This window comes from Manduca sexta, chromosome 26 (genome assembly GCF_014839805.1).
Source record: "Manduca sexta isolate Smith_Timp_Sample1 chromosome 26, JHU_Msex_v1.0, whole genome shotgun sequence".
Taxonomy (NCBI): domain Eukaryota; kingdom Metazoa; phylum Arthropoda; class Insecta; order Lepidoptera; family Sphingidae; genus Manduca; species Manduca sexta.
In genome coordinates this window covers 6261050-6282931 of record NC_051140.1, presented here as the reverse complement: position 1 = coordinate 6282931, position 21882 = coordinate 6261050, and the positions used below count along the sequence as shown (strand labels likewise).

At 36.4% G+C, this 21882-nt stretch overlaps 2 protein-coding genes across 3 annotated transcripts; one reads left to right on the top strand and one right to left on the bottom strand.

Moving 5' to 3' along the window:
- Positions 1-2356: 2356 nt before the first annotated feature.
- LOC115452361 (zinc finger protein 69) lies at positions 2357-11716 on the top strand. Of its 2 annotated transcripts, none has more exons than XM_030180869.2 (10): positions 2357-2688; positions 3295-3609; positions 4209-4476; positions 4673-5028; positions 5311-5486; positions 5862-5990; positions 6516-6627; positions 8470-8610; positions 10484-10699; positions 10839-11716. In XM_030180869.2, exons 2-9 carry the CDS (start codon positions 3318-3320, stop codon positions 10678-10680), a joined length of 1671 nt encoding a protein of 556 aa, XP_030036729.2. In that variant the 5' UTR covers positions 2357-2688; positions 3295-3317; the 3' UTR covers positions 10681-10699; positions 10839-11716. The 2 variants fall into 2 exon arrangements, with proteins under 2 accessions (XP_030036729.2, XP_030036730.2); XM_030180870.2 differs by having other exon boundaries at positions 2358-2688; positions 8524-8610.
- Positions 11717-11743: 27 nt separating this feature from the next.
- On the bottom strand, positions 11744-15226 carry LOC115452362 (proliferating cell nuclear antigen). The gene is made up of 6 exons (XM_030180871.2): positions 15091-15226; positions 14762-14878; positions 13885-14149; positions 13289-13405; positions 12855-13030; positions 11744-12016 (listed from the first exon to the last, which is right to left on the bottom strand). Exons 2-6 carry the CDS (start codon positions 14873-14875, stop codon positions 11906-11908), a joined length of 783 nt encoding a protein of 260 aa, XP_030036731.1. The 5' UTR covers positions 14876-14878; positions 15091-15226; the 3' UTR covers positions 11744-11905.
- Between the last annotated feature and the right edge of the window lie 6656 nt (positions 15227-21882).

The window sequence follows — 21882 nt, the reverse complement described above, 5'->3', positions numbered from 1 at the left end:
AGTTACCACATGCCTAATTATTGGATACTTAATATATTATAACTTCTGAGATAATATATACCTACCTACCGCTCTTGTGCTTTATGTTGCGTTATGTTATGTTATGAGCTTTTAAACATTAAAGTGTCATATTAACAAGGCATGACCAAAACTTGCAAAGTTCAATGAAGTTTATTAATTCCTAATTCAAGATTCTTATAGCTTCGAATGATAACGGTCTTTCATTATGTTAATATGCTCAAATAGCATTAAACATAAAACAGTTTGAACCTACGGCATAGTGCAAATCCAGTGATTTCTTGTTTCATCGAGTTCTGCATACCATAATCAATACAAACGAGCGCATCACCACTCCCATTGAATCGATGAAAGCATACGAAACACGAACTATTGCGGCTAGACTCTGTTTCCCGGTTACATAGAATTTTTATCTGTACGGACTGCCCGAGTCCCGAACCGTTGCCGCTTGAATAACTCAGATGCGTGGGAACGGATGTTTATGTTCTTAGTCCTAACACAAAGGTCGATTCATGGTTTGTTGATATCAAAGGCTATGTATTGTTGACTATTACCTATAAGTATTATTGAAACTACACAAGTTAAATGAAATAGATAAGTACGACTACGCCATGTTTCTGCGCAGTTGGAACAAGATGTTGACTGGAATATCATTAAGATATTGATATTATTTAATTAATCGTGGATGAAAGAGAATAATTACTTACTTAAATAAGTATAAAAAATTGGTGAGTAGGCACATAACTGAAAATTTCTGATATCTCGAGTTTTAATCGTGTTATAGGTAATCACCTATCCCAGAGAATCACTGGAGACCGTAGCTTTTGCGGAGAACCGCTTTTATTTTAAATCTCCCGATAAATGTGTATTTATAAAGTTTAACTTACTTACCATAACTTGCATGTAATGACATTATTATGACGAAAACACTATAAATATTGTGACATACCCTATTCTATATGGTCACTGCCGTTTTAAGTCATCTTAATTAACATACTTATTTTATGTATAATTTTGTAAGAAACAATTGTTTGTTTTCCCAAATAAATTAAATAGAAGATAAATATGTTTAAGGCCGGCTTTGTTACCCAGGCACCCGAGGTAAAAACATTTGACGAACCTTTTTAATCTAGCAGCCTTTTTGAAGTGAAACTTTAAAATCTTGTGATTTGAAACTTCGAAACTGCGTCACGATATTTGAAAAAGGAACTGCGTACAATCAGCCTACATTTTGCATCCTTTTATTCTTTTGTTAGCATGTGTTTAATACATAATATGTTTGCACCTGCGTATTACTTATAAAATTCTTGTATAAAGCAAGTGTGTTGTATTATTTGTGTATTTTTATTTAAATGAATATTTTACTATCACCAATAAATTAATTTAGCAGGTAGGTATGCCGAAAACTGATGCTTAAAGGAGTGGTGAATGAAAGTGAAAAATAAGATTAAAAAACCGCAGAAAGTTCTACGGAACGTGTTCGTAAGTTTCGTGCACGTCGAAATAAAAAATTCGGTACCTAAACAAAACGAAAATAATAGTTCTAACCTGTATATAATGTGCCCGGTGTATCAAATAGTAAGAATATATACTTACATATTTGAATATGTTCTAATATTTTTTAAATACACATGCCTTTTATCCCAAAAAGACAAAAGAAAAGGTAGGTAGAGGTGCAACTAATGTCATGTCACATGTGTATTCGGTGCTATATTGTCGGGGGCAAGCCCTTTTTATAGATCCAAATAATGAAGGATTTAAGTACTACAATGAAATTATGCCGGAAATTCTCCAAATAAGTTATATTTATTTGAATATTGTTGAAAATCGCTAAAAATCTACGGGGGCTACAATCGTCTCCAATGCAAAGCTAAGTAACCCGTACCTGTATAGGTGTAGGTAGAAGAAACCTATTTAAAATGCATGTATTAAGTATATAAGTAAGTATAAGAAATTCTGTTAGGGCTGTTGACCTCGGACAAAAATGTGTCAAATGTCAATTATGTAATTTAGTAAGTATATGTCGATTATTATAGTTATTATTAGCTAGTGCTAATTCAATCCTTTTTCTAATGCTATGTATTAATATGTTAATAATAATTGTGTGGGTCAGTTATTAGGAAGACGTATTTATATCTTCATGTCAGCAATTATACCATTTGCATTTTATCAAATATAAAATATTCTTTTAGCTAGCAGTCAGCGTAACTAAAGGATATAAAAGCATAGCAATACTTTTATATAAATATACAAAGCGATTTGCGCGTGAACAGGGTGGCGCTGCGACACTCGGCAGGGCGGGCGTCGCTGGCGGCTCGGTCGTGGCAGCGCAGCGCGCACCCCTCGCGGCGCACACGACGCATGCGCGCGCCGCGCCGCCTACCGCCATCCGCACGTCGTCCGCCATCCGCCGCGTAACCAACGCTCAGCGTTCCTGCCGTGGATCGATCTGATAAACGCGCAACCCCGCTTTTCGAGTTAAATCAATACAAACTTTATCGATTTTTGCAGCCGCAGCCGCCGCACAATAGGACCGAGTGTCGCACGCGGTGGGTGCGCGCATCGTATCGTTTCAAACTTATTCAAATGTTTAACTATACTGTTAATTGTGATTTTTCGTGACGGCAAGGAAGATAAATGATTTGTGTATTGAAATTCAAATATATTAAGGTAACAAATACTTTTACGTTTTTTTTATTAATAGGTACAATATTCTTCTATGTAGCCTTACTTACTTTCTAATCATTTATTGATTTAATAAGTATAAATTGTAAGCTATTTATAAATCATCCATATTGATTCATAATAATATATACTTAGATATTTATTTTCGCCTTATTTAATTTTATCGACATTTTTATTTATTCATTTGTTTAGACTTTTAAACAAATGAACGACTGTTTGACAACGAACGTAAATTTAAATATTTTTCATATTTTGGTGTAGGTGTTATTTCCTGGTTCCGTGATTTGTTTGTTTTTAAATCGGTTAGCCGTACCCGTACCAAGATTGTCGAACTCACTATGTTCTCGAAAGCGTTATAAAATGTGCGTGCTATTATCGTGTCTCCTATATCAAGTATACCAAAACGGAAAACACCACTTATCTTAACAATAACAGAACAGCGAAGAAGGTTCATATATTTTTTTTACCTTTTATACTTAGCCAGATGTCGGTGTTCATGTTAGTAATACACCACTAACGACGTATAACAATCTACGACTTTAGGACTCGTAGTAACCACAACTATGAAATCGAAATTGCTTTTTTTTGCAGATGGTGTAAAGCCAATTGCAGGGATGACTTCAACGGACACATACCAGTTAAAATGGCATTCGCACAGCTCGCACCTGAACGGCTCTGTGGCGGCATTGCTCCGCTCGGAGCGGTTCACGGATGTAGTGCTGTGTACAATGGACGGGTCGCAGATTCCCGCGCACAAGTTCATACTGAGCTCGTGCAGCGTGTACCTGAGCAATCTGTTCGAGGGCCAGCGGTCGGTGACGCGTATGGGCGGAATGCTGTATGTGGTGCTGCCGTCGGAAATATCTACGAAAGCGCTAAAGATCTTAGTCGAGTATATGTACAAGGGTGAGTGAATTTTAAACTACATATTATAAATTAACATAGATCTCACGTTTTTATATTTTTATAGACTTACTAGCTTTTGCTCGCGGCTTCGCCCGTGTGAAGGAGTTTTCCGGGATAAAAGTCCCACTATATATTTTCCCGAGATAGTAGCCTAATCTTCCCAGGGTTTTGAAATATCTCCATAATAAATTTCGTTTTGTTATACCAAGTTTTATGTCACGTGCCGTTCCCGAACGGGATAAAAAGTATCCTATGTCCGTCTCCTGGTTCTAAGCTACCTTCCTACCAATTTTCAGCCAAATCGATTCAGCTGTTCTTGAGTTATAAATAGTGTTACTAACACAACTTTCTTTTATATATATAGATTACGTCTATATCGTCGATGGTATATACAGATGTGTAATAAATATACTTACAGTTTATCAGATAATGAGGCTGGGCGTATAGGTATACTCACACCTTTATCCTCGAAAGGGTAGCCCGAGGTGTAAATAAAGGACCCATTTTCACTGTTGCGTCCCATGATGTAATAAGGAACAAACCTTTCGCTACGAGATAAAATTCAAATTACTAAGTGAGTTTATTTTTATATTTTTCAGGTGAAACAACAGTATCCAATGAAGTTCTCGACACAGTTCTAAAAGCCGGGGAGGTGCTCAAGATCCGAGGTTTGTGGAGGCAGACGGATGATGGCGGCGCAGACACGGGGCCCAACGAACGGGCTTCGCAAATGCAGACCACGTCGGCGAACATTAACAAACAAGGCGCGTCCAAGAAACCAGACGAGGTCCAACCCAAGATAACTGTTAAGAAAGATGATAAACTACTTAAGGCGTTCAGTCCCGTTCAGTCGCAGAATGTTACAAGGTATGTGACCTTTAGGTATATTAAGAGTGAATATTATTATTTTTTTTTCTCGATTCCTGAATGTGGCAAGGCTGTGAGGACAATCAATGCAATATTTAAAAAAAAATTGATTTACCTTATAATTTGCGTCATTCTAAAAAGTTGTGAATTTATTTTATTCTATCTTATTTTACGAAACTTACTTTTCATCACGCAGGCCAATGTTAATCGGACCACCGAAGCTGGTGTTCATAAAGACCGCGGACGGCTCGACGCAAGCGGCGTTACGACCGGGCGGGCCGAGGGGTCAAACAATACTCGTCGCGCCCGCGCCCTCGCCCGAGGGCACCACTCTCACCGCGCCAATATCCATGAGCTCCGCGTCCGTCACCAGCCTGGCCTCGTCATCAGTGGTGGACGACTCGGACGATGCGCCGGCGCCGCGCATACTGCGGAGACATGCTGCTGAGAGAAAGTATGGGAAACGACAAAAGACTGACAACGTCCCGCAAGAGGAGGAGGTGAAGGAGACTGTCGATGAAGTACAACCTGATACTGCATCGGAGTCGTCTAGTAAGTATTAAACGAAACAACTTAATTTACGCATTGATTCCATATAAACTACATCTAGCTAATTGACTATACTAGCACAAAGAAAAGATTAATATACTAAAATGTCACATGTAGTTATTTAATTCACTTTAAAAATTACTCAATCATAATAAATTCTGAAACAACGCAAATAGTTTCTAGAATATAGAACTTTACCATCCCACCTAATAAAATAAAGACTACGTGAGTACAGAAGTAGCATTTTGTCCGAAAAATTTAAACAGTGTTATTTTCTTGTAACAGAGAAATCTTCGCAAAGCGTATTAGAAACCGCAACAGAGGTGCAAGTGAAGGACGAGCCGGAGTGGGACGCGAGCAGCATCGAGGAGGAAGAGCGCTCCATCGCAGAGATGTTCCAGGCGGAGATGAGCGTCAAGTCGGAACCCATTGACGAAGTGGAGATAGAAGAGGACAGCTTAGTGAGTAACGAATACAGTACTCTTAGGGTTTCAGCGTTTATCCCGATATGCAGAACTGACTGAATTGTGGAAATTGTTTTAACAAATCTTATGAAATTTGTTTCCTTTATATGGTCAATATATTTATTTTATTAATCATGAGATATCCAGTCCGGGCTCAATATCCACAATATCAGAAATAAAAGGCATGTCATTTTGATTACAGTGATGGGGAAGGTAAGAGAAAATAACGGAGGCCCAAAACACATCCCTCTGCCTTTCGTTATCCTTCTTTCTTCCCGTATAGGCAAGGGAAAGGCTGCTGGGGAATCATTAACATAAGACATATCCCTGGGTGGCACGCTGGGTGTTGGTTGTAAAGGCGTGTGTGTGCAGGTGTACAGCCCGCTGGCGTGCGAGCTGTGCGCGGAGGTGTTCACGGTGCCGGCGGCGTGGGTGCGCCACGTGCAGCACCACGCGCGCGCCGACCACCACCAGCCGCGCAAGAGGAAGAGCCGCTCCGCCGTCAGTAACACTACATTATATATTTTATTGCACTTAAATACAAGACGGACGTACTGCTCGCCTGATGGTCAACGTTATGACCGCCCATAAACAGTAGCAATACAGAACATAAGTACTTACCGGCTTTATGGAAAAACCGAGAGAGGAGGGGCAGGTCCAAGTAGCGCCAGAGATCCTAACTATGTACCCTAATAAATGTGACCAATATTTATTTGTTACTTTTCGGAAATAATTATGGCACGTCGGACAAAACATTTCTTGGCTGACATTATTTCGATTACAATGTACTTATCAAGTTATACGCCCAAATTAAACAGACTAATTGTGTCATGGTCATGGCTAATTCTTTAATTTCACTTATAAATTCAGTTTAGTGCATACTTACTTACAAAATACCTACTTGCTTGTTTACATTTACTTTTTTCCTTCCTTACCTTTACTTTCTACTTGATATCCCATTGATGCACAATCCTTCCTCCATTGGCAAAATTATTGAAGTTATGCTTAAACTGTGCCTAATTTTAGAGCGACGACACCGAAGAAACAATGGCACTGCTGCGTTGCGATCTGTGCCAGAAACACTTCCCGAACCCCGCGGAGTGGGTCCGCCACATCCAGAGCACGCACACAGAGTCAGGTCAGTTGTGTACACACGCGTTTGCTTTTACACTTGATGTTTCACGTTTAGTGCCGTAACTAAAGCAATATTGCTGGCATATTATGTTAATCTATAGGTATATTAATACGTGAAGAAAAACCTTTGTAGATACTTAAGGAGTATCTATCTAAAAAGGGGTCTTTCTAAGCACACTGCGACACTGAGGAATGTATTTGACATAATTAAAGTTCATATATAGGGTGCAGATTTTTTTTTTGTAAAATATATTTTATACACAGTGCTTTTATGTGGGGGCACGGAAGTACGCAGTGCGGCCAAAGGAAACTACGAAAATATCGAAAAAAATGGGTACAAAAATTATCGACTTACAACTTTCGAGAAATAGCGTGCCTCTAAAAACTAAGTGACAAATCGAGCCTGGTTACAAGTATACTAAATTGGCCACTATAAGAAATTGACGCGGGATGGGAAATCCTAGAAAATTCTTTTTCAATGTTGATATTTGTATTCTGTTATCAAATATTTCCAATTGCTATAGATATTGAGTTTTACGTTGCCTAAATTCATTTATTGTTTAGTTACGGCACTATTGATAACTGTAATAGGAAGCATAATGTGGATTATTTGTTGGTTTTATAATAAATTTGATTAATTATTAGAACTGATATAAACAAGAAACGCTTAATAAACGTAATTGTGCGTAACATGGGCTCACGCTTGGCCCAAAAAACATAAAGGCTATCATGACGGATATACCCATACTCAAAGGCAACCGAGCAACCGCCCGGGGCCTCGCGGTACCTTGAAGGAGCGTTTTTTTCACGATTTTACCAACGAAACAGTTATAATCGAGGAACTTTTTTGTTATTGCGCCCGGGGCCTTTCGTATTTTTTTTTTCGCTTTTCCGTGGGCCGTCGCGTCTATTAATGTCGCTACTACTGATACTGTTTTCATCGATTTCCTATTGCCAAAGACTCAAAAATATTTAATAATCTCCAGTACAAATTTATGATGAATGCTTGTCATCTGATTGTCCCTCCTTCGCTTACTTGTGGCCTTTGTAATATATGAGGAAACTGAACAATTACTGATATAGTGAAATAAATAATTCATTAATAAATAACAAAATTTCACAATTATTATTTAGTTATCTTTTTATTAAGTACCAAAAATTCTGCACGACTAACGTTCAGTTGTTTATATTATATTGTCCACATTATGGTTCTAAAGCAATTGCTGTTACTACTTTATCAGTGCATAGTTTAATGTGTAGACTAATGTATTCCTGTGATGTCCTGTAATTAAGAAATATCTCCAGCAGGGTAGTTAGAGTATATTTAATTCTGTGTATACAATAACGCCTCCCTATAACAATATTCATAATGATCAGACGCCAATTTGTTATCACATGTTAAAGATTTTTTTCTTGTTCTTAGCATGACGATTAGTCGCAAAATAAATGTTTAATCTTAATGTGTTTTCTAACATAGCTGAAATCTGATTGTTATGTATGTGGCTAATTCTCGACAAACGGACATCATGTCACTATATCATTTTATCTCATTGAGGATGATTTTGCGTTCGAGGTTTCGGGTTGTATCTTTCATTTTAACTGTGTAGTGTTTTTTTTATTTATCGTCTTGCTCTGTTACACCACACTGTGTATCTCGCTACACTCATGATAATCACTTCAGTTATGTTCTAATGATATTTACATTGGAACGCTTTGTTTGGATACCAACACCGCGTAGCGGCGGGCTCGCGCATCCGCGAACTGTGTGCCAAACAAAGCGTTGCATCCTTGTGATCGTCTGTGACTGAACCCTATTCTAAATGTCGTTCCGATGTCGATTGTCTAGAATTGGCCATATCAAACAACAGTGCCCCACCAAAACGTCACAATCGTTTCACAGAGGGCGCCCAAAACAAGACTTGCTCCAACTGCAAGAAAACATTCCCATCGCACGCGTCCATGCTCATACACATGCGTACGCACACAGGTAAGTGCACACGTCTACTTGTTTAGTTACTAGAGATGTTCGTATCAGTAAATAGGGATCAGAGGCCTCTCTGTGACATGCTCGCAACAGCATCGGTCGGCGAAGTCAAGTTTTCATGAAAGTCGCCAACATGTGGTAATGTCGGGCGGATCTACAGACCACAAGACAGGAATGACAAGCCAACGCCTGCAACGCCGTGCCAGTTGCATATCGTACCTTTTGCCTTTTCTGGCGGTAACAATCCGGAACAAACCCTATAAGTTCGGCTTGATCCGGCTTTATTACGCCAGGGAGGGACAATAATATCATACAACGCGAACCATTCCCGCTTCACTATCACGAAGACTTATACCTCCTAAAAGACTGGAAGAAGTATCATTGATCATCTTAGTACCATAATGATAAAGAAACGCGACAACGAAAGTCCTCTGTGCATGTAAGTATTAAGAAATAAGTATTAATTATTAACTAGTAATCATTTGTCCCCTGCAGTATAGTCCGACTTATGTTATTTTGTCAGAGTTAAGATTTTCATGTGGATGTGTAGGGTACTTCGTTGTTTCAAGGTCTTGAACATTGAATTATTTTTTATCAGATGTCTATATAAATTGATATACTGTTTTTTTTTATAAAAGGTTATTTTGTTTGACAATCGATCTTACCCATTACAAGTAACTCTCTAGATATTTTAAAAAATATATGACGAAATAGTACGTATCTACACATGTAAATGTATAACAATGCTACAAAATGAGCTATTCACCGGAGCCTAAAAAAGATTAAAAATTACTTAATGGCACACACACGAAGACCGTGTGTAAACTTTGACAAACACTTGCAATATTTTACAAGTGCAATACCGGTTGATTTGAATTCGTTCTATAACGACAAATGAGTTCACATTTAAAAATCGTATCTAAGCGTTTAAAAGTGTTTCGTCAATTTTGAATAACCAAGCCTGGACCCTTATTCTGTATGATAGTGTAAACGCGTAACGCGGCCGTGTCATGTTATCTTCGAGAAATGTGCGTGGAATGGTATTCTGTAAGCCAAATTTCTATACTCCTAAACATGATGCGTTGTGTTACGTGCTTGTTACGCACTGTCAAAATAACGTGCGGGTTAGAGAATAAGGCCCCTGAAGTATTTTTATACCTCTTGGTATCTTATAGCAAAATATAAAATGCGTTGAAAATAATAAATACTTAAGGTTATAGCTTAAGGTCCATTTTTCATACATTTTGTTTCACCTTTAATCTGGGTAACTAAACAAGTATTGACAAGTAAAGAATTTAAATTCACGTCTAGTTAGTGATTAGTTCTCGCAGTTGAAAGAAAAACGTAAAAATAATTAATATGCATGGATATTTCGGCCTTTAAAATTTCGTCGTATTAAATTTTAAAGGCCGAAATATCCAGGCAATTTTATCCCGGAAAGATATATACTTAGCGGGAATTTTATTCCGGAACAACTCTATAACCCGGGCGAAGTTTATAAGAATGACTATGTACCTAAATACGGATTGTAATTTTTATGAAACACATAATACGGCAAACAACACTTCGGAATTACCCACACATCGTTTTTAACGAGCTAACGATTGAGTTTCAAATACAGCAGAGGCCAAATAAACAATGAATTGAGCGAATATAAAATGAACATAGATTTAATTTTAAAAATTTTGTTGCACATCAACTCAAAGCAGTCATAACACAAAAAACTGGTTAGCAGGTGTAAAGAGTCAAATTCCGGTTTCTCGATTTATTCGACTGTGTTTTATTCGTAACTAGTAGAATCCGTAACAGCAATTTTTATTATTGTGACTTTTTGTTTTGCTGATATGCGATATTAAAATAATTATTCAAATGCCAGGTGAACGTCCGTTCGTGTGCGGTTTGTGCAACAAGGGCTTCAACGTGAAGTCGAACCTGTTGCGGCACTTGCGCACGCTGCACGACCACATCATCAGCCCCGCGCAGGTGGAGGGCGACGAAGAGGAGCCGGGACCCTCTGCACCTCCGCCGCCCTCACCCGTCGGCGCCGCGCCAGATGTCAAGCGCGAATCCTGAGGACGAGGAGGGCGGGCAGGTACGCATCTGGATCGTCCCACATTATTGCGGCATAATATTAAACCTGAATAACACGCAATGACGCCAGTTGTTTGTCACGATTTTAACGGTCAATGAGAAGGATTACTCGGTATGAAGTATGAATATTGTGGTCTCAGGTAGAGGTCGCGGGTCGCGCACATGCGCCGGCGCAGCGGCGGAGCAGACGTCGAGCAAGAAGCAGCCGGCAGACGGCCCTAGCGTGCCGCGCAAGCAGAACTACTCGCTGTTCCTCAAGCAGCGCGCCGTGCTCTTCTCGGCCAAGAAGTGGAAACAGTGAAAAACGCCGTTCCGACCAGACGCTACTATATTTTCGTTACATTATTTTATGTTAATCTTAACTTGATTACATCCAACAGATGATGCATTAGGTTGCACAAGCATTTGCACTAATACGATATAATGCAGACTTCAATTTTAAACTGACTTGTGTCATTTGTTGGATATGATGAGTGTTTTATTAATTTTATCGAAATTTGTAGCGATGTCGGAAATGATCGTTCGTTCACGTTCTCCTGCCCACCCTCCTTTCGTAATAATTATTTTCCCTTTAATATATTTCTTAAATAAATTATTTTTCTATGTTCCCTAATTTGTATGTTTAAGTATATTGACATCTAGTCATTTGATTAATGGTAATAATATGTAAGGCATTCTAAACCTCTAGATTTATTTGAATAAAATTATTTGTTACCTACAAATATTTAATGTCATGGATTAATGTATCATTTACATTAATCTAAAACTAAACTCATGTTTAGTCTTGTAAATAAGTAAATATAACTTTAGTTATGCGATTAATACTTTTAAAGAGTAGAGATACTTTTAAGTTTCAGAATTATAGCTTTAATTTCATCATTCCTTTTACGTAATTTGTCTAGTTCAATAGTCAGTGTGGAGAAAATTTAATTTATTTTCATGTTAAACATGAGCACGATTGGAAATAGGTTTGTGCTATTTTTTATAAATGTATGTGGTAATAAAGTCTTAAAAGTGATTGGTGTATTCAATTATACTTTTTCAGTTTGACCAAAATATTTATTTTCTTACCAGCTATACTTATAACAATCATTCTGTTACACGCAGTGTATTGACATAAAAGGATTAGACCATGATACGTGAATAAAGAGAATAACAAATGCACAGTAATATTGGAAACATAATCGATCATCCATACAGTAAATTTTCAGCTGTCGTCCTCTTCAATCTTCGGTGCCAAGTAGTAGCGGATGTGACCAATATCTTGTATACGATATTCCACTACTAAAGGCACATCTGCAGACATTGAGAGCTGCACCTATTGATAAAAAAAAAAAAACTTCAAATCTTGGGACTAATATAACTACATACTCATCAGTAATAAAATATTTTGAAAACAACTTCTGGAGAAAGATAATAAACAAACTTATAAGTTACCAGTAACAAGATCTAATTTTGTTTTGTGCTGAAAAATATAATAAACTTAAATCAATGAATTGATCTAACTAATATTTTATTGATGAAAATCTCATACATTGGTCATATTAACACACTCCTCATTAAATAATTGACAAATTCTTTGATGTTCATGGCTACTCCCTGGTGGACTAACTATGCAAATTGGGTAGACTGCATAATAACACTAACAATAGGCATTAAATGAGTCTCAAAACTATACTTTTGCACCTTGCCACACCTCTGATGTGTTTACTCACTCATATAGTAAAGCCACCGTTGTATTTTGTTGAAGTATTAATATTAAGATGCATCGTGTGTTTGTCACACCATCACCCCCTTGAGATTAAACATACAACTTATTTTACGAAATGTGTCCACACAGGTATTTTAATTAATCACTAAATTACAATTATGTTTCTTATGTGGTGTCGGAGGGAGCGAGGTCTGATATCTAATACATAGATCACACTCTTCATGGAGAATATTTTTTTTTAAGCGGCTGATCCCGCTGTCGACTATAGTGTGCCTAGGTCCGCGACATAATGTCCCCCTGTGCATGGGCGTGCATTCGGTGTGGAGACCGAGCGCACAAGAATTGCCTCGGGGGGGTCTTGGAGAATATTTAACCCTCTATACCAGTGTTGCATTATCAAAATTCTTGCAACTGCTGCATGCAATTAAATTACTGAAGTACTTACCTGAGGGCTAAGTGAAGTCGCTTTTGTGAAGTAGTTGAGATACTGGCAGGCAAATGTGAGTGTGACTGGCTCATCCATTTCAATAACTACTGCTTCCTCCTCCTTATCAATGGAAGCAGTTTGAGCGAGCTTGATGTTTGCTGAACCAATGTCGCCCGTAGCAGAGAATTTCACACCTAGATATATCAATCAATGAATTAAGCATATTGATGCTTCAATTCCTCATATGCCTTATATTATAAATCATAATTATTAAGGAAGAAAAAAAGACAAGCAATTTTCTCAAGACTCCTTCCTATGGTAGCAGACAAAAGGAACTTTGTGAAGGTATTTAATTTAGTTTTTAATATATCAAAAGTAGGCAACCTAATGGTAAATGGTTCAGACAATTTGTAATTGTCAATAATATTTTGGAATGTAATTAAATACCTTACCCTCTTTGGTGCATGAGATGACCATGGATTCTCCAAACTGTGAGAGATCCCGACAGATCCTTGCAAATTCTGCACTGGGCAAGCGAATAGTGCAACTGTATTCAGTTTCTGGGATACCTGTACAATAAAACATGCATACTCGTATTTAGATTGATAGAACTACCCAATTTTAAATTATTTGTTGGAAACAAAACTTAACAGAAAAACACTAACTTTTTTATTTTGTTAGGATTAACTTAATTATATAACCACAAAACCCAGTGCCTATTTCAGGATAAGTGATTTAATATGGAAAATAAAGGGAAATGGATAGTAAGTTAAATTCTAATTTCATTGTGAGTACATTTAAAATAAAAACATTCAAATAATTTAAATTGTTTGTATATAAATTTTACAATATTTTGTATATTTTTTAATTTTCAATAAGATATCTTTGGAAAGATAACATAGATTTGAAAACATTTTTAAAGAAAATATGATTTATCAATATATAAAAATTATTAATCAAAAAATAAAATATACATAATTGGACAATTAAATATGCAGCCTTATAGGACACTGGTATTCCTTCCAATACTTGACTACTATAAACATACCTAAGTGTTCAAGATCCAAGTTCATGAGCTTCATCTCATAATCAGACACTTTTTCCTGGTTTGGACTCTCAAACACAAATGTAACAGTGTCAGCATTGTCCTGCGCCTTCATTGTCACAGTGTCTTTATCTCCGGCACACTTTAGGATTTTGGACATGCTGCCCAGATTCATGCCCATGGAGATGTTTCTATCACATCGGTACTTGTCGAACCCATCAGCTCGGAGTGTGAGAGATACCAGGGATACATGAGAATTGTCCATAGCCTTGAAAAATTAGGTTTCGTAAACATCTTCAAAATGCACATAGAAACAAAAATTTATAAAAATATAATATTAGTATGGCTAATTAAAAAGAAAACACTGTCTCAAAAACTATATACTAATTATAAAAATCACAAGTATTTAAAATTGTCTTGATTAGTAGCATAATATTTATTGAACATTTGGAATTAAATCATAACATTTCTGCTTATAAATTTATATCATACACATAGGTAAATTCTTAATTTGCATATTTAAAATGCACAGCAGGGCCTCGGTACAGGATGAACTACAATTAATTACCTATGGTTATATTGTACACTGAGAATACCATAATAATAATTATGAGCTGTAATACCTAATTCATATTAGCTACTGGTTAGACTGTTACATGTCAAAAGAACCTAAGCATGTCTTCAAATACCCATACTGTAGGTTGCACATCCAGAGTATTACAGTACTTTGTTCCTATGTATTTGTATAAATAGATAGGGTATGTTTTATCTGAATGAGTAACCTTTTTAGGTTTGCCATTTATAAATATGTAGTGTTTATGTGACAATCCATTACTATAATATTTTCCACATTAAGAGCTTAATTGCTAAAGAAACTTACCTGTAACTGAATACCATTGTCATCACAATCAAATGTAGCTTGCGTGAGAAGATCTTTGATGGCTTCCAGCACCTTCTTCAGTATAGAACTTCGGAGTAGGCGTGCCTCGAACATTATCTAAAATTCACATAATACGGTTAAAATTTCTAATATTTTTTAGTTTTAATACAATTTATGATAATAATTAACAATATAAAACAAGGTTACAACCGTTGAAAGCAATTTTTATAAGCAACTATCTGACTAGTACGTGCTAACTTAATATTGCAATAATAGTTAATTTTCTTCGTAAACCATGAGCTTAGTTCAATATTGTATAAAATACTTACGTATTAAAAGTAATAATACGAATTGAGAAAGAAATTGGAGAATAATTTACACAAAGCGTTCAAGTCGCTGACCTCACGAAAGAAACAAAATGACAGCCGGTAGCAATAAAAAGGCGCCAAAACTTTAACTTTATAAATGTTGTTATTTTCAGCATAAGTTGTAGTATAAATAAAAATAAGAAAGTCTGTAATTAAAAATTAAAAATCTGTTTATATAATAAGACTTATTGTTATTACAAAAAGTTATAATTATAATTTATTATGTGTTTGAATTTGATATTACAAAAGCTTGACACATTACATCGGCTTGATCTGATTTCGGAACGTACGCTGGAAACATGAACGTAGCTAGTTATTTCGCACGGGGGCCTTAAACGTAGTGATTATATTCTCTTTGCGGGGGCCTGTGACCCATGTACTTAGCCGTAGAGACTAAAAAACATGGCGTTTTACCAGTTTTGATGATAAAATGTGGGTTAGGCAGTAATAACTATCTAATAGGCCCCTCGATATACAAATTGCAATAAAAGGTAGTTTTTACAAAGTTTTGTGCTAAACATTTTGCCGTCCGTGTCCTCCAATATAAATGTTAATAAGTAAATAGGATGGAATTTCATGGAAAATACCTAAAAGGCGTAAAAATAGCTAACAACAGATCATAAGTTAGCATTTAAAAATTTTTTGTGAGTTCAAATGTTCCTTAGCGTATCACGCTAAAACCATATACTTACTTAAATAACTGAAAAGTATTAACATTTACTTATATAGTTTAATGACTATCAGACACTGACAATCTACAGATTTATTACTCATATGTTTGTATAAACTATACATCACATAACACTATCAAACCAATAAAGTTAATAAATAACATGATTGGAAAAAAAATAGGTAAAATTAAGTACTAAGTAAAATATGTAACAATTCCCTAATTTCCACTAAGATGTTTTTATTAACGTTTGTAAAACTTCATTGAATTTCTATAATACATTCTAGAATAGGCACCTTCTTGGTTTAGTGGAAAGGTTTATAGACTATTAACCAGATGTTTATAGATTTGATTCTCATTTAGGCCCTTTTATGTCAGTATTTATGCAAGATATACATATGACGAGCAGGATGCGAGGAATGGTCTGGTCCGGGTCTTCGAATGAATGACACGAATAACACGAAGTGCCAAGAGGTGTTGTTTATTAGGCGATCCACAATACAAGAGAGCTCAAATGACTGTTGCACCCTATTTTATAAACAATTTCAATGCAGTGTTGCCAACAAGAAAATATTAAATAAACAATTACAATTGAGAGTTACCAACATAATAATTCTTAATATAATTAATTCACTACATTGTTAGATATATTTATAATTAGACATAAACCTCATTGGTGTCATACTTATGCTAAATTAATAATAATAATATTTTATATAATAATAGGGAAATTACAAGATATATATTTACACCTCATCCGAAACATACGGGTTATTGAGTAAAACTTATTACATTCGGCCATCCTGCAGCTGTCGTGGCCCACGGCGATCAATCGGATTGTCTCCCATTTTTTGGAGCTTTAACAAAAAAATATTTTACGCAGTTTTGTGTTAAAAAAATATATATATTCTTTTCTTATAGTGTTGTGTTTTACATACTTTAATTAATTGATTGATTATATTTGTACGTAATGTAATAATGCGACATAATGTTATAAGATGCATTAGTTTAATTTTGGTAATTAAGATAACAATTATAATTCACAGTTAGAAATTAACAGACGTAGGCTCACATAGTTAAGTAGATTAGATATTCACATAGATCCAGACTACAGAATCACATAGCTTTGTAGACTGGATATTCACATAGATCTAGATTACAGTATTGCAAAGCTTTATAGACTCGATATTCACATAGATCTAGACTACAGTATCACATAGCTTTGTAGCCTAGATATTCACATAGATCTAGACTACAGTATCACATAGCTTTGTAGCCTAGATATTCACATAGATCTAGACTACAGTATCACATAGCTTTATAGCCTAGATATTCACATAGATCTAGACTACAGTACCACATAGCTTTGTAGCCTAGATATTCACATAGATCTAGACATCATAGCTTAGTGGCTAGATATTGTATTATAATAATATCTTTATTTATTATAGTATAGATTCAATGTTAAATATTATTTCAGTTTACAACAATGTTTATATGGTAATATTATAATATATGTATGGATTAAGTCTTGTGACATACAGTAGAAGTTTAATAAAGACGTACCCATTACTAGATTTATTTAAATTATTAGAAATTAGGATGCATCATTCTTTTAATGACCACCTTAGAATAAGTGGATGGGTAATAACTAATTACATAAGAATATTAATTATTTTCTATTTTGAGTTTCGTAGTGGAATACAATGTCATGTAGCCATCAAAACATTAACTTTCTAATAAATCGATAAGATCGTCTCTGTCTACCTCCCGATCGGATTCTGATGAACTATCCGAAACGGTAGGTTTGTAGGGCCGAAGGGAGTCACTAGGCACAAGAGCACTGAATTTTCTATATCCTTTCACTCCTTTTATACTATTTATTGTATATCGATCTATGCTACAGTCAGCATGAGTAATTTTATAGGGTCCTGTAAATAGACTTCCTAATTTTTTGGTTATTCCCGTGGTGGTCTTGTCCCTAGAAATGCCTCCTTTCCATAGAACTAATTCTCCTATTTGGTATTTCCTACAACTTTTATGGCGTCGGTCATATCGACTTTTCATGACCGTCATATTTTTATCTATATGTAACTTAGCAGCCTTTCTACATTCTTCTAATTGTGCCGTTGAAGTCGAATCACTATTTAATGTGGTTGAATATGCAGGGAGAAGAGAATTTTTGTGAGAGAACATCAAATTGAATGGAGCTACACCTGTGACTGCATGTGTGGTATTGTTTATTCCCCAAATGACATCTAACTTATCATCCCAGGTACATTCGCTCTCCGCTGTGGTATTAAGGCCATTTATTATCGTACGGTTTACTCTTTCTACTTGGTCATTTGACCGCGGACATGCGATTGCATTCAAGACGTGCTTAAATTGTTTTTGTAAAGCAAATTCCTTAAAATATCTGCTAGTAAAAGCAACGCCACGGTCAGTAATTATTCGGTGTGGATTACCAAAAGTAGAAATGATTTCATGCAGATGTTTTATCGTTTCAACTGAACTTACCCCTCGAACCGCCCTTGCGAACACAAATTTGGTAAAGGAATCTATAACAACTAATATATAGCAATTCCCTTTCCTTGTTTTTAAAAAGGACCTAAATGATCAACATGTATTGTGTGCATAGGAATATCTACTTTAGGGATCGGATGTAGTTCTCCCTCAGTTTTGCCGTAGTTACCCTTGGCATATGCGCAGGTTAAACAAGCTTTTATATACTTTCGGATAAACCTGGTCATCCCAGCAAACCAAAATTGTGATTTTATAACCTTTTCACATTTATCAAAACCAATATGTCCTACTTGGTCATGATATTTCTGAAGCAAACCCCATTTCGATAGTTTTGGAATAACAAATCTACTACCATTTAAAGTTTTACGAAACAAGCAATCATCAATTAATTCATAATTATTGACAATATCTGGATTACTTGTTCCTTCTTTCAGTTGATTAATTATGGCCTGCACGTTTTTATCTTGTATTTGTAACGTTAGGCGCCAATCTACGTCATCAATTTGTAAAACTGGTATTGTATCTACTGGGTTACGGCTAAGAGCATCCACGTGTTGCATGCGGGCACTAGGACGATAATCTATTTCTATGTCAAAATCTTGGATAGTAAGCCACCATCGAGCGATACGCGGTATCAAATCTTTTTTACTCAAAGTTGTTCTTAACGCGGCACAATCTGTAACTACCTTAATTGGGATACCCATAATGTATATTCTAAATCGTTTCAAGGATTCAACTACTGCCAAAGTTTCCAGTTCAAAACTATGATAATGTTGTTCCTCTTGGTTTGTTACACGACTAAAGTAAGCAACGGGCCTTAAAAGGCCATCTGTCTGGTATTGCAATAGGATTCCGCCTAGGCCTAGCTTACTAGCGTCGGTGTGTACTTCTGTCGTAGCATGTGGGTCATAAATGGCCAACACGGGACGTGTTGTTAAGATAGCTTTGATGGTTGTGAATGCATGTTCCTGGTCGTGTCCCCAAACCCATTCTGTGTTATTTTTGGTAAGATATGTAAGGGGTCTAGCTATTTCAGCGAATCCCCTTACAAATTTACGAAAATATGAAGCTAAACCTATAAATTGTCGAATCTGGTGTACATTTTGTGGTCGCTTGAATTCCGAAACAGCATTTATTTTAGTCAGACCAGGCCTAATATTACCTGCAGTGACTTCATGGCCCAAATAACTCACGCTTGTCTTTAAAAATGAGCATTTCTTTAGATTCAGTTTTAGATTTGCTTTTGTCAAAAGATTTAAAACTTCTTCTAATAGATCTATTCCTTCCTCAATACTTGTAGATGGAATTGTCAAATCATCTAGATAAATAGCTATTTTACTTTCTAGCGAACCAAGAGCCCTACGAATCAAACGCGAGAATACAGCAGGAGCATTAGCTAAACCAAAAGGCATTTTCAGGAATTCATATTGGCCTCTCGGAGTAACAAAAGCAGTCTTTGAAATTGATTCGTCCGAAATTTTAACCTGATAATAACTCTGCGTTAAGTCTAGGGTTGTAAATATTGTTTTTCCTGAAAGCCGGTTTATTTGGTCATCGATGTGTGGAAGAGGATAGCGATCCTTTACTGTGCGAGCATTTAATGCTCGATAATCTACACAAAGTCTGTAGTCGCCCGCTTTTTTCCCTAACCAAGATGACTGGACTAGCATACTGTGATATTGACTCCTGGACTATACCCGCGGAAATAAGTTCGTCAACTTTATTTTGAACGATCTCATTTTCTTTATACGATAAACGATATGGCTTGCAATAAACTGGATTTGGGGTTGTGGTTGCAATATGCATCTCTATCAGATCACTAGTACCGAGATCACTACTACACTCGGCAAATGTTTTACTATATTTATTTAACAAGTCATGTAAACGTGACTTATTATACTTATCTATTTCACCAACATCGATATCATAAAGATTTAAATGCATTTTCGGGTTCTCTGTGGGTATATCGAAATATGGTTCGCCAGAAATTGTCAGTACGTCGTCGTAACAGTAAACATCGGCGCGAGTGACTAACTTATCAGATTGCCATTGTATAATTGTGTTACCAATATTTATAATACGTAACTGATATGGTTTTTGTGTTAAAATAGTTTGTGGTATATGGTATGATTTTTTTCCCAACATGAATAAAACTGGTCTAGTAACTAGGAGAATATTAGTATTCATATTGTGATTGGTGTAAACGTTTATATCACAGCTACAGCCTGGAAACAGCTCAACGTCATTGCACGTAAATAGCGAAACTTTTGAAATAAAATCACTACTATTTAGTGAGATCCCTGATAAGTGTTGTGTAGTGTCGGTTGTAAACAAAGTTACTGTTCGAGACGTCACCACAAGACTAATGTTTGGATGGCTAAGCACAGGTTGTCCAATAATGAGATCTATATTACTAAGATTAGCATCGGTAATTTCAGCACAAGTTGTAATGTACACGTCATCTATATGAAGGTTAAACTGTACTTTTCCTAATGACGGTATATGCAAACCACCGAAGCCTCGCATTACAATATTTGATGGTAAGTAATTTAATTTCAATTTCTGTTTAATATTTGAGGTTATTATATTTACTCTACTACCTGTATCAATATAAGCCAATGCTGTATGATTATTGATAGATATCGTTTTCGTATACAATTGAGATAAAGGTTTGTAAGAGGTAAAATATACATTACACACCTGCATTGGCCGCTGAGGTGCCTGTATTCCTTGCTGCTGAGTCGTGGTGTATTGTGCTGTCCTAGGGACGGTCTGAGATGTCCCGGCAGCATACCAGCAAGACGTGGCAGAGTGGCCCAGTCGTTGACAAATTTGGCAACGCACGGATTTGCAGTCCCGAATTTCATGTCCAGTCTTACGGCAGTTGTAGCAAATCTTGGGGGCGATGTTGGTTGCCGTTCCTCGTTGCCAGGTCGATTTAGAATCGGATGATTTCGCTTCTAACTTTTATAATTTTCAAGAGATGATAAAAAACCATAGTAAAGTTCTTCTGCTGTATCACAACTATATGCTTTTGCGTTTGCTTGTAACTCCACGGGCAATCCTCGGATTACGCAGGATATAGCTGCTGCTCCTTCCAAACTACATTTCTTAAGCAAAGAAATCTTATCATGGAAATATTTGGTCATAGTTTCGTCATTGCTTTTTTTTCGTGCCAACATCTCTTCGAGACGGTCAACAAAATCAGTGGAGCGGGGAAAAGCTTTTGTTAATCTGTCTTTCCAGATGGCCCAAGAAGCGCCGTAATCATCTAGATCGTCATACCATTCTCGGGCTGCTCCACGAAGACGAATTTGCATGGCGAAGATTTTATCGCGCTCTTCCCACTCATATAAATCTCCTAATTGATCGATTTTGTGTAACCAACCTTGTACATTAGTTGTCTTCTGTCCCGGATCGAATTTTGGGATGATTTCAGCATCAAGATGGGTAACTCTCCTCTTTCTTGATGAACGTGGCAGCAGTCCTTCATTGGGTGGTATTGCAAAAGAAGAAAAAAAATTGCTATCGTTTTCTTCTTCACTAGTTGCTTCAGTAGA